The 13,491-nt window shown below is 43.9% G+C and overlaps 1 protein-coding gene across 3 annotated transcripts in view; it reads left to right on the top strand.

Moving 5' to 3' along the window:
• Nucleotides 1–4,226: 4,226 nt before the first annotated feature.
• dock3 (dedicator of cytokinesis 3) overlaps nucleotides 4,227–13,491 on the top strand; it is a 57,078-nt gene continuing 47,813 nt past the window's right edge. For 2 of the 3 annotated variants that reach the window (XM_030423215.1, XM_030423213.1), the window contains exons 1-2: nucleotides 4,227–5,001; nucleotides 13,200–13,283. In XM_030423215.1, the coding sequence (XP_030279075.1) occupies nucleotides 4,965–5,001; nucleotides 13,200–13,283 (121 nt within the window). In that variant the 5' untranslated portion in view covers nucleotides 4,227–4,964. The remainder of the gene's footprint in view (nucleotides 5,002–13,199; nucleotides 13,284–13,491) is intronic. The other variant, XM_030423212.1, reaches the window with a different exon arrangement.

Here is a 13,491-nt window from a genome sequence, read left to right as displayed (position 1 = left end):
ATGGGTTTCTTCAATTGCAATAGTGTTTGTTTTTTTCCCCTCTTTTGAGATCAACAGAACCGTTGAGTAATCACCATCATTTCTGTGCTTCACTCTGGAAGGATCCTGTACACTCATGTTGTCTGTTCCACCTCATAGCAACAAGAAGAAAAAGCTACTGACTACTATTGTTTGTTAATGTATCCCGCTAAAGCTGCCTCAATATTTCAGATCTCTTTTCAAATTGAAAACAGACCACATCCCGGGATTGGCTTAGTCCTGATACGCCATGAGTAGATACTGAACTGGATCTGCCTTCTGGTACTTGGCACCGTATGAACTGAAGGAATTACAAAGGACTCTTAACACCCGTTAATTTGGTCCAAGTGGATGAATTTAGAGCTAGTATTTTTTAAGGAATATCTGCGATTGTTTCTGAGGCTGTTTGTGTGAATGGTTGTGTATGTTTTGTTCTGTGTCTTGTCACTAATCGTGCTTCTCCTGCTCTACTCAAGTTTCTCTTGCAAAGAGATAAATTGAGATTAGTAGAATATGCAACTTCTATCTACAGTTTGCCTTGAGTAATCATCAAAAATCATAATCTACTTATCAGTCAGTTTTGGGGGGAAAATTCCGATTTCCATGTGATGGAAGTTTTTCAGGCTGCTCCGACAAAGGAGAAACATAGAGAGAATAGACACAGTACACCTTTTCCTGAAATGATGGAGTCAAACCATGAAGTTATAATTGAAACTGCAACACTGTCACCAAAATTGCACACATTTCATTAGAAACACCAGGTCGCCTTCCCCCTCATTTTGCTCTCAGTCTTCATCTTCCTCTCTGTTCTCAATGCTGCTCCATTTTTTTCCTTCCCACCAGCACAGTAGAGGTCACCTGAGGCCTATGTTTTCAGGGCGAACATATTGTGCTTAATGATGTGATTTGTGCTCAGAGTTTTGCAAAACTTTTCTTTGGAAATTCTGTTTGAGTAAAGCTAAAACAGCTTCTGTGTGGATACAAGCAACACCTGAGTCTATATATTTATATAATAGTCATAAATTAGTTGTGCTTCACGTTTGTTGCATGTGAATAACCGCATCTTTAGTATTTATATGCCGTAAGACATGACTCAGGTATCTTGACAGTTGAATTTTGCACGCAGGGATTTGCCACCTAATTCATCTCAGTTAATAATATAACATGCCAAAATAGTTGTAACCGCATTATGGCGATCAAATAAGTGCTAAACTGTGTGTTTGTCTGCACGTGCATTCACTTGTCCTTGTGTGCACAGAGCCCAGAGTGCATGGAAGTATGATCCTGAGGAGTGTAAAGAAATAAAAGTGTATGAGTGTGTGTTTGTCTGAAGGCAGGTGATGGATGAGTTTGCAGGACATGCTTCTTATTACCTCCTCGACTGGCTCTTATTGTCTGCTGGCTTTGGGAACGTTGAAACAAATAGCAGCTCTCACTGTATTAGGCGATCCCTGTTTGCAGAGGACCTGTGTCTCAACCTTGCAGTGCTGCTGCATCAGAGCTAAATTCAGAGGCTGCTCTCCTCGAACTGAACAAGTGAAATCATCACTAAAATGCCCTTTGTTCCGGATTTTTCACCATTTGTATGCTGCAGTGTTACTGGAGCACATTTTCAGCAGGCTTTATGGACGCTTCTAATTTGTTATATTTTATTTTTTTCTCTCCCATGCTTATTAGCGGGGATGCATATTTAGCTTGTAAAACGCCCCACACTCCTCCAGCTTTATGTATGTGATTGGAACACCGCCCACAGTGTTCCACTTGAAGTAATAGACAGATGGGAGTCAGTCACAGCGTCGCTATGATGGAGAGAAATTACCCTGCTGAATACTGCCCTCCCTCCCACACTACATCAAACTCACTGGACGCTCAATATTCACCAAATCACTCTATTTTTCTACTCATGATTGCCTCGTCTATAGGACAAGACAGCTTAGTGCACTGAAATAACAAATGGGTGAGACACTGTATGACGGAACTTTTCTGGACCAGTACTGTATATTCATCTGATGTTTCTGTGACTTGAAGTCTTCCCTGAAATAATTAGTTTATATTGGTGGGTATGTGTTGGACTGCTAACTCTAGAGGTCTGAAGCGTCACAGCTAAGAATTCATTATTTTCCCACAGGCCACTTTAACAACAGCGGCTCACTTAAAGGGTAAGTTCACCCAAAAACTGAAATTCAGCCACCCCCACCAGCTGGTCTGCTGTAACGCACTGAGACCCCATTTTGAATTGAAAAGATGTTATTTACACCCTCAACATGCAGCCAAGCTTATGCACCCACCTCAGACAAGGTGTATGTTAACCCTTTTAGCTGAGCTGCTACAGTGAAAGTAATTTTGGCAAAAAAAAAAAGGTGTAAATAACATCTTTTCAATTCTGGATTTCGCGGCTTCCCAAAAAACTTGGATTACCCTGGACGTAGCTTTATGTAGCCAATTTATGCTTTTTAGGGTTTTAAAACAAATAGCCATCTGCTTCAGTTGTTCAGGAGAATGATGCAGCTCTGTACTGCTATGAATCTCCGTCTGTGTGTCACTACGGAGGTATCCTGTGCTGTCATGCTGCTCGTTCCACCTCACAGCCACAAGAAGAAATCTACTCACTACTACTATTGTTTGTAAATGTATACTGCTAACTAAAGCTTCCTCAGTATTTTACATCACTTCTCAAATTCAGAACAGACCAGATCTCTGGACTGGCTGACTGTTTGATATCCCACGAGTAAATACTGGACTGGGACTGCTTTCTGGTATTTGGCACTGTATCAACTGAATGAAACACCTGTTAAATGTGTCCTATTGGATGGATGGAAACCTAACCTAAACCTAAAGTCTATGATGGTTTCTGATGCTGTTCATGTGTGCTTGTGTGCGAATGGCTGTGACTCAAGAACATGTGTAAAGTCACACACCCTTTAGACTGCTGCGCAAAGGAAATCCACGGCCCAGCTGCGTTAAACAACTTTCAAACCAATCATCCACAGGCTCGTGTAGGCAACCTAGGGAGACGGGGATGGTCTCATTCTTCACGACATGTTACAGTCTGCCAACATATGGCCAATTAAACATGTCAGTTCCTTTGAATTGTAACATAGAGTACCTTTTAGCCCAAATCTTCAACGTAGCTGTTAAGCTAAAAGCTTTAGCACACACCCCTGTCTGAAGTCGTCAAGAGTGTAAATCTTGTGTTAACAACTTAGTTTGGGATCCTAAGGGCTTCTGAGGAATTGGATAACGAATGACGAGCTGCATGGAGCTGTTTGTTTGTACATTATGTTAAAAAAGAACTTGTGTTCGTTCCTCGATTGGTTGGTCTGTTGGTTTGTGACCAGAATTACATAAAAGCTACTGAATGGATTTCCACAAAATTTGGGAGGTGGGTGTGTGTCAGCCTCGAGTAGACCCCACTAACTTTTGGTGTGGATCTGGTTAAAGAGACAGGTTTTCTTTCTCTTGTTTTCTTTAACATGAACGAGATTCAACAACATTTTTTCAACATTTTTGTTCATTTTGAAGGGGGGAAACGGATGGATGCTGATGAAAGTAATTAGGCATGTTTAGGTGTCTGGTGTCTAGTCTCCATCTACTTCAGTTTTGCTGTGAAGCTCCAAAAATAATTTGTGGAGGTCAAAACTTCACCTGACTTTCCATCTGCACCTGGGTGAGTGCATAATGACTGAATTTCTATTTTTTTTTGGTGAACTCATCCTTCAAGGTAGACGTGAAGCTGTGAAATCACAGGTGAACAAGGAAATAGCCACATCGAACTTCAGATCTGTCATGTATTTCATGCCAGCAGAGTCTATACATCAGCCGGTGTTCGTGTGATGCAGGGCCTGATGGGAAAATCCACAGTTCTGTAAACAGGAGTTAGTTGCATCTCATCTGTGTGGGAGCGTGACTGCACTATGACAAAGCATTGCCGGTAGTGGGTCCGTTTCTTTGAAAATGACTCAACCCCCGTGAGGTGCTTCGCCCCACATGGCCCCGGCCCGATCCGTAACACCGGGGGCGACTTTATGGCCAGCAGCCCCCTAAAGCGACACATTCAATCAGAAAGAAGAAGAAGAAGAAGAGGGGAAAAAAAGGCTGACTGCCAGCCAGCTCAGAAAATGCAGTTTGTGTTTGTGATGGATGCAACTGCCATAGAGAGAGAGAGAGAGAGAGAGAGCATATATTTGCAATTGCTTGACACATCAGTGTTGACAAAAACGAGTCATGTGACGGCCGTGAAGATGGCGCAGCTTGTAGTATATCGCAGCTTCCTCGGTATTCTCTCGCACCGGCTCGACAGCTCGGACCTCTGAGCACCAATCGCGACCTATTGCCTCCTAATTACCGACAGGATCCCGTCCTCTCTCAGGCGGGCCGAGCTGAGCCGAGCCAGAGCCGAGCCGGGCCAGCCTATTGTGTGTCAGCTGGACTCGGATTGGCTTGGAAGAGAAACATCTAGAGAGAGAGAAGGTAAAAAAAGAGAGAAGAAGACAAACAAAGAAATTAAATAAATAAGCTTCGAGGAAACAGAGAAATCTCTCGGTTCCCGCTCGAGACGCGGGGCTGCAGTAACACCTTTTGTGGAGAGCTGAGAAAAAAAAAGAAAAAAAAAAAACGCTCACCGTGCGTGCGTGCATCCCCCCTCCCTCCTTGCGTGTGTTTTGCGTGTGTGCGCGCGTTACATTAGGTGGACACGGAGACTGCATCAGACCTGGAGACACAAGCCGGGGACATAACAAGAAGCGGAGACATCGAGGGGCTTTTTAACATTTTTATTTCTGATGGTCCCTTCGCGCACGTCCTCAAAGCGTCGGGAGACATGTAGTCCCGCGGACGGAGCAGCCAGGGACCCGCTCGCAGCCTCTCCAGCTCTCGTGTTTCCAGCAGCATCATCTCACGATATCGACATAATGTGGCTCGCTCTACCGGAGGGAAAATAACCAATTATGTGGATACCTACAGAAGAGGAGAAGATCGGAGTTGGTGAGTGTAAAACGCCTGTTTTTGTTATTCTCTCCTTCTTTCTCTCTGTGTTTTTTAAATTTTTTTATTTTTGTCAACCACGACGTTTGGTTTGCAGCTTTTTTTGTAATCGACTTTAATGAGACGAGCCTCGCGCTGACACCAAGTGCGTCCATCGGCACCTCTCGCAGGCTACCCAAGCCCGTCTCCCCCCCCCCCCCCCCCCCCCACCACCACCACCACCACCTCCCTGCTGCTGTTAATGCCCATTACACCCAATGAAAAAAACACATAATGGCTGATATACAAGGCCAGTGACTGCATAGAAAAGGAAAATTGCGTGGGCTGCTGATACAGCCTCACAACCCACCACCAACACCACCTTTTAAACAGATGCGCACCATCTCCAGATTATTGAGGCTTTGCGAAAAAAAAGGAAAATGCGTCAGAGCGAGGAAAGCATTTTTTTTTTTTTTTTTTTTAGCCCTTTTTCTTCTTATGAGCGTATCTGGAAAGGGGAGGTGGGGAGGTGGGGGGGAGAGAGAGAGAAAAAAAAGGGGGGCGATTCGTGTGGAATCCACGAGGGGGCATCGTGACTGCGTCCCTTTCCAACAGGTGTAGGCTGAAAACTAGAGGATGGAGTCTACCTGTAGACACACAACTACACTACAGCCCCGCAGCCCTGCTGTCTCTGTCTCTGCTGCAGACACCCACCGCACCGCGGCTCACTGCGTGTTTTCCCTCCCTGCGTGTGTTGCACTCTGACCCCCACCACCGCCACCATCACCACCACAAACCCCGAGTTGGAGCAAGACCGGCCGCTTTTCAGATGCAACACAAAAGATGAAAAAAAAAAAAAAAAAAGCGAGGTGGAAACACTTTAATAACCCTTTAAGTTGCCCGTACGGCCCCTTTTAAACCGGGTGCTGAACCCCTACAGCCGCGACTAAAGCGTCCATAGCGTGTGATTACACTATAGAGGGGTTTCATTAGGGGGGAATGAGTCATGTCCAGATGCTCCACAGCTTCTTTCCCTTGCAGGGCTACTCATGCTGCCTCGCACATGATACTCCCCCCCTCCCCCTCCCCCCTCCTCTTTATCCTCCTCCTCCACCTCCTCCTCACATACACACGCCCACACATATACACTTTGTTTCGAGGCATCACGTTGGTCATGATTGTTTCGTAAAGACCGCAGGATGAGAGAGAGAGAGAGCTCCCCCGACGGCGAATCCGCCGCTATATGATACGAGCACCTCCAGCGGCCGCACAGTCATCTTATCGCGTTTATAATCGCTCTGTAATCAGTCCGTTTATCCACCGTGGAATCACTGCAGGTGTTTTGTGTGTGTGTGTGTGTGTGTGTGTGTGTGTGTTTGTTTTTCAGGCAGAGAGGGAGGCAGAAAGGAGTGTGTGTGTGTGTGTGTGTGTGTGTGTGTGTGTAGAGGGGGGGGTGGTTGGTGGGGGAGCAACAGTTTCCAGCCTCCTCCTCCTCCTCCTCCTCCGCATCAGTCAGTGCGACTGACCTGGCGCTGTCCACGGTGCTGAAATGCGGGGAAGCAGAGCCGATGTGTACCTACACAGTACATACTGTACCTTGAACAGGAAGCTTAATTTACTCTGGTCCTCCCTCCCCACCTCCCTTCCTCCCTTCCTCCCTCCTTCACCTCTTCCCCTCATGTAACGTGTTGACATGCGAGGTTCAGTATTTCTGACATCCTTGTAGATGAAGCTGCTGGCCCGTCAGTGCGGCTCCACACACACACACGCACACACACAGGCACACACACAGAGGGCCCCTGTTATCATCTCTCCTCCTGCCTCATCTGTCGTATTAGTGGCACCATTTTGCATATTTTTCCTATCTTCTGTGCTTTATTTGTCTTCTCGCCGTGCGCTGATATGAAGCCGAGCGAAGTCCGGACGGTACGATTACACTGTCAGACGTAATGGCGATTCGCGATATATAATCCTGGAAACTTGCATTGAGCGTACGGACACCGCTTTACTCTCACACATTCTGTCCGGATAACAAACATTAAATTGCATCACAGAGAGGACCCATGAAAAAAAAAATCAAAGAATCTTAAAGGTGCACTTTTAATTTGACCATCTTCATTGGCTGATTTGTTTTTTTTTAATGCCTGAACAAAATCAGCTGTTTTCGTTTTTATGACCAAATAAACTGAATAAAAAAAGGATGACACAATTTCATACTGTTTTGCTTTGTGTTTACATGACGGACCCTGCCATCTTTTCTTCAAACAGCGTTCTGGGGACCTCCTTTTCCTCTGCAGGTTGTTTATTCAGTTACGGAAAAGATGACTATTTCCGAGTTCGGGTTATTACCTCATCAATGTTGTGAAATATTAACATTCTGAGTTTGAATGTGTTCTCCAGAGCTACGTAGCGCCCCTTTAACTGTATTTTTTAGTTAGGAAAACATACATTTTACCTGCATCACTGAGAGGACAAAGCAGTCAAAGAAACCTAAACACATAATAAGAAAACATAAAGGTCTTCCTGCACAAAGACCATTTTAATGTCTAATGTGTAAGGAACTTAGTTAAAAATATCAGAGAATTTACAAAAATGATCATCAAAATGTGAAGAAATATCTGTGGTTTATGTATTTTTTGTATTGTTGAGATATCTACTGACGTGTGCATGCTAACCAGCTAGCATCGTAAACAGCACCACTCCCACAGCGCTACGAGCTCTCAGAGAAATGCCTGGAGCTAGCTGAGGTAACCAGCTTATGGTTAGCAGCTAGCAGTGATATGCTGTCCCCTACTTGTTTGGGTTTTCAAATTAAACAGGTGTCCAATTCTTACATACTGCACCTTTAGATTGTTTTTGTGGGGGCATACAATGTGCAAGCCGTGTCCTCAGCCATGGTAACAGGCTTAAGATAATTCAGGAACCACTGTAGGACCATACGTCAATGACAGCTTTTTCAAGTCATTCGTGTGAAGACATTGACGATTATCCCAATAATGAAAAATCCACCACAGTCACCTTACCGTGGGTGGTTTTTTTTATCGCGTCTTTTCTTTCGTCGTCACATCCATAAACCGAGCGAGCCTTTCTGTAGGCTCGTGTGCTCTTAATGGCTCCGTCTAAACAGGAAACAGTTGGAGACCACCTCATGAAATGTTAATGCCTTTTCTTAGAGACGCTGCCTTTTCATTATGTTGTTCTTGGTTGTGTTTATGCAGAGAATAACACTAGTTTGTAAGGGCGGCCATACAGGCCTGGAATCGAACGCACCGTGCTGCTGCCCAGCTCTTTTCCATGCTGGAGCAGCAACTCAACTGATGTTTATTTTAATCGCCAATTAATCTGTAATTGCTTGTTTTGCTCCTAAATTAATAATTAGTCTGTGAAATGTCAAAAGCACCCCGACGTAAACACTCATTATAGAGTCAAAAAAGAATATAAGCCGTATGTGAGGTTGCAAGTTGTAGATATTTGCAATTTTATGACTGATGTGTAATCACAAAAATGTGAATTCACTCAACAATCCTCAGTTGAATCTCCCTTGAATGGTTCTGCAAGCTGCACTTTGTGTTTTTGAATCTCTTATTTGGGAATGAGTCACTGATGAATTTCTCTCACATAAGCAGCAGTATTAAGAGAATTTATTTACACTTCTGTTGGAAGAGAGCTCCGACTGTAAGTCAGTACCTGCCCACATGAGAGAGAGTGAAGTGAATCAGCCGCCTTTATCTGCGGGCCACATGGACGCGGCTCAGACGAAGAGCTACTGTAGCAGCGCGTGAAATAATCAGGCAGGCCAGGCCACCATTATCTGAAATGGACAGCTCGAGGATCAAACGTGTTCATGACAGAACAAAAGATAGAGCTAATGTTCAGCTGAGAGTGGGATTAGAGAGATTAATGTAGTCCAAAGTAGCATTTCGTCGTGGTTTTATCCGTGATTTTAACCTTTAATCTAATCCGCAGTGGAGAGTTGCTCAGCCTCATTTTGGTGAGCATCCCAGACTCCGGGTCACAAAGTTCATCAGCGCTGTAGTTTCCTGACATGCACAATAAATATACATGTGAGATGGTCATGTGTGCGGTCATTTAAAAGTGCCCTGTAATAAGGTCCTCATCTCCCAGCAACACACACCCCTGCAGTAGTAAGCCTCGATCTCTATGACGCTCCTCTGCGTCCGGTGCAGAAATCCCTAGGTTAGCAAGACTTCAGCGCAGTAATGTCTCTGAGTAAGTGAGTGTGCATTCAAGTCGTGCTGAACAACATGACTCAGTGGGCGAAGCCCAAAGAGCGTTGTGTAATTTTTAACTTTAGCCAGATCTGGGACAAGCCGGGAAAGCAGGACCTTCATGGTCCGTGTGCTCACTTTGCATTACTGAAATGGTTTAAGTAGTTCAGCCTCAGTTGTACGAGTAATGATTGAGACTGGAGCTAAAAAGGAATTTCCAAGAAAGTGCTGCAGTCAGGATGAACACAGTGTCCTCTTTAATAAATTGTCTCTCAGCACACTGGTGCCATTAGCACTCGGTTGTTTTGAGGAAAAAAAAACAGCTAATTTATGAGCCATAATAGTGTTTACTGTTGTACTGGCAGGTTTTTTGATGACAGCTCTGCTCTCTCTGCTGAATATTTCTCCCCCGGGGGCTGCCGCTCAGTTCACTGCTGTATGCGTCTCTCAGTGATTCGAAAAGCAAGGTCATCATCAGGTCATGCATGTTGTGTTTTAAGCTTACACATTGAGGAAAATGATTTTTAAAGACATGACGGCATGTCATGTTATCACACTGGATAATGATACTTCTGCTGATCTGTTACAACAGAACAACATACGTTTTTCTTTAAATAAATCATAGCTCACATGTTGGATTAGGCTTGATGCTAAAAATGTACGACATGAACGTGACAAGTAGGACAGGGGAATAGGTCATAGGTCACCCTCAAAACACACACGGGCTTTCTGTTCAGTATGTGGTGAACAGATACTCTCTGGAGGTATTTGCATATTTCATGCAGTGCTTTTGTGTTCAGTGCAGCAGATGAGAAAGACGTAGTAATGTGACTTGGAACACATTTTTTAAAACTCTGGTATTACAGTTAGCAGACACAATGTTTGTGGTGCCACGACTTTCTCTCTTTTAACACCGCAGAGAGCTTTGCATCGCCACATTTTTTTTTGGTCATCATCAGCTGTTACAGAAAATCAACTCGAGCTTCTGTTCTCACTTCACGCCAACACAGAGAGAGAAAAAAAAACTGGGTTCTTCGGAGACTGTTTAAAATAAAACTTTTGGTAGTTTTGTGAGGAATAAATCGACACGGGGAACAGGGTGCTGTGAGTTGAATGGTGAAAAGTACTCTACTGTGTTCTGATTCTCTAAATCTAAAGCATTTAATATCCACGTATCTTAATTTGGATTGACACCTGCCTGGCTACAGGTTGTCGCCTTTAGAGCCCAGTCGTTACAACATCCGATGTTATCACTGTGTAGTTCACTGTTCAGTGAACTTCAGTCATTTTAGACAATATCATTTATATTTAAACTGAAAAATATCGAGTGACCACAGTTATTTTAGCTAATAAAACAGAAACAATTGTTTGTTTTTAGCGTTTATTTATTATTAGTGTCTTCTTCTTCTTCTTCTTTTTCTTCTTCTTCTTCGTAGTAGTACTATTGTTTCTTATATGTATTTTATTTACTAATTGCTCTTTACTGTAGTGTACTTGTACTACTGGGGTGACAATAAACATCTTAATCCTTGAATCTTAAACTCTGAGTTTAAAGCCAAAAAAACAACAATGACTATCTGAAATGTTGTTCGTCTTGAGATCTGCATTAACAAACGTGTGTGCAGCCACACTCATTTCATAAATTGTGTAGAGGCCAAATAATTGAATGGCACGACCTCGAGTCTGATCAGTCTTCTAGTCACTGTCTGTATTCTGATGTGTGCACTGAGGTACAAACACACAAAAACACACACACAAACGGCAGATGATGTGTTGTCGACCATTTATGCCAGTTGTTTCGAGACAGGTGGAGGTAACATGAGATTTTTCTTCTCCCTGCCCCCCTTTTTCACAAAGAACATGTATTGTGTTGTTTCACTGAAACTGATGTGAGGTATCCACTCTGTCCTCACTGTTTCGGATGATTCAGCTGTTTGCCTTTTTTGTTTTTGACCTTTATTCATTTGCTAACGTTGATGATCATCTCTTTGCTGCCGTCAACGTTGTCACGACTAGATTACTCAAAAAGGATCCGGTCCCTGTCACGTTTTTCTAAAGTTGCCACCTCGGGGAACTTCTTATCTGTACTATGAAAGCTTCTCAGACCTTTGATGAATTCAAGTACCCTGTAGTGTCATAGTTAAGGGGGGGGGGATTTTAAATTCTGACAACGAAGGGCCCCCCTGCTGAGTCTGGACCACCGAAATGTACTGAAATGTTCCCAAAATGAGGATTGGATGAAGCCCGAAAAACCCCAACAAATAAACATTCCTGAAAAATAGACATCTTTTATTATGTGAGAGCAGCTGGAAGATTAAAAAAAATTGTGTTTTTTTATATCATTGCAGGCAAAATTTTTCCTTGTGTGTGAGTAGGAAAAGTGCGACTAGCACAGGACAGAAAAGAGGTGGATGAAGGTGTGGTGAGTTGAGGAGGACAGCAGGGGTCTACTCTTGCGCTCAAGCAACACAGTTCCCCCTCAGAAAGTTACTGGTTACACAATAGCAGCCACAAGATGCCGCGTGGACTTTGAATGCGGCTAAATCGAGGGACAGTCTGGGCTCGATATACTGTTGCCGAGTAGAAAATGTTTGCTTTTGCCAACATTTTCCTCCCTGCCTGTCCCGTCAGTCCTTCCAACATCCTACGTTCAACATGTCGAAGTCTAGAAGACGAATTTGGTTAGTTAAGCTTTGAGGATATGCTAATGCTCTGCAGCTTTTAGGCACAATGAAAGAGTGTTTACACAGCTTGGAGGTTTTGTGAGGGAGGACTATGAAAATATGAGCCTTTGTGACACTCCTGTCTCTCTCTCTCTCTCTCTCTCTCTCTCTCTCTCTCTCTCTCTGTCTCTCTCTCTCGAACATGACAATCTCATCTGACATGGCCTGCGCTAAAGACTTTTCAAACGGTGTGAGTGCAGGTTTTTGCAATTCAAATGAAATAGAGGCCATTAAGGAATAGGACTCTCAAATAGGAAATACTTAGCCCCGGCTGAAAAAAGGGGCCCCGAGGCGGACTGAAAAAAAGGTGACAAAGAGGCTCTTTAAGTCCATCCATCTCTCTAACTCTAATACATGCCCAATACGCTCGACTTGAACTCCGGCGCCATGCAGCATCCATAAGCTTGCCATTTTAAAAACGCCCCGATCCCCGCAGCAGTAACAGCGAAGGAAGAAAAGCCCTCCAGTTTGTAGATGATCTGTTGCCATAGCTACCCCGAGCACTGGAACGGAGCAGTTGAGGCAAACGGAGCCGAGCCCAAGCCCCTCCTCCTCTTCCTCCTCCTCACCGGGTCCCCTGGCTAGTTCATTAACATAATGATTCACACCAAACTCTCCTTGAAGGGCCACCGTTTGTAGGTTTTTTAAAAATCGTCAGCGGAGCCCTGTCATTATTAAACAAGTTTGCCTTTACTGAAGGCTCGCGCACTGCGTGTTACACGGCTTGGTGGTGCAGCACTGCACAGACGAGCGCAGGCTCCGGATGACTAGATGCTTCTGTGTTTGGTCAGAGACTGCATGATGCTGCAGAAGCAGGAGACGTGGAAAGATTTATGCTAATAGTGTCTCATGATAAAGCGGCGTTTTTGTCGTATTACTTAGCGGTTTGTGCGGGCTCTATTTTCGGATACAGTTCAATTAACTTAACACTGCACAAAATAAGGCCGCTTAAGAATTAATTGCTTATTAAAATGACTATCTTCTTCAGGGTGGGAGCTTGTTTACAGGGCGCTAAGCGGCGGTTCCTGCGCGACACCGTGTTTAGATGTTTGCAATAAACGGCTTAATAAAAAGCGCTGCCACAACCCCAAAACACTTGTAGGGGGGATGCACCTTCATCTAATCAGAGGTCACAAAGATAAAACTAAGCAGAGATCTTTATCCGTGATGTAATTTCCCTTGACAGTCGGCACGATGCTGAACCACTATAAGGTCAAATATGTTTTCAGCGCTGTTGTCTCATTGTTGTTTATCTGGTTTCTCACAGTGATCTGCAACTTCCGGTCACCAATATGTCAGGCCCTGGTCCTGGAGATTGGGGAAACTGTACAGATTCTGGAGAAGAGTGAAGGTAATCAATCTAATCTTCTTTGGATAAGTACAGGCACAAATATGATGTTTTTTTTTTGTTGAAATAAAAGAGCAGTTCTGGACAAAGGAAACATATCCGAACCTGAAACTCGGGTTTGGGCATTTTTAGCAACTAAGGGTATCTACATCCTACAGCTAAAAATTCAGTTGCTTATATATATGTGGCTACTTTTCAGGCCAAATAAATA

Source organism: Sparus aurata, chromosome 7 (assembly GCF_900880675.1).
Source record: "Sparus aurata chromosome 7, fSpaAur1.1, whole genome shotgun sequence".
NCBI classification, from domain to species: domain Eukaryota; kingdom Metazoa; phylum Chordata; class Actinopteri; order Spariformes; family Sparidae; genus Sparus; species Sparus aurata.
This window is presented reverse-complemented; position numbering and strand designations above follow the sequence as displayed.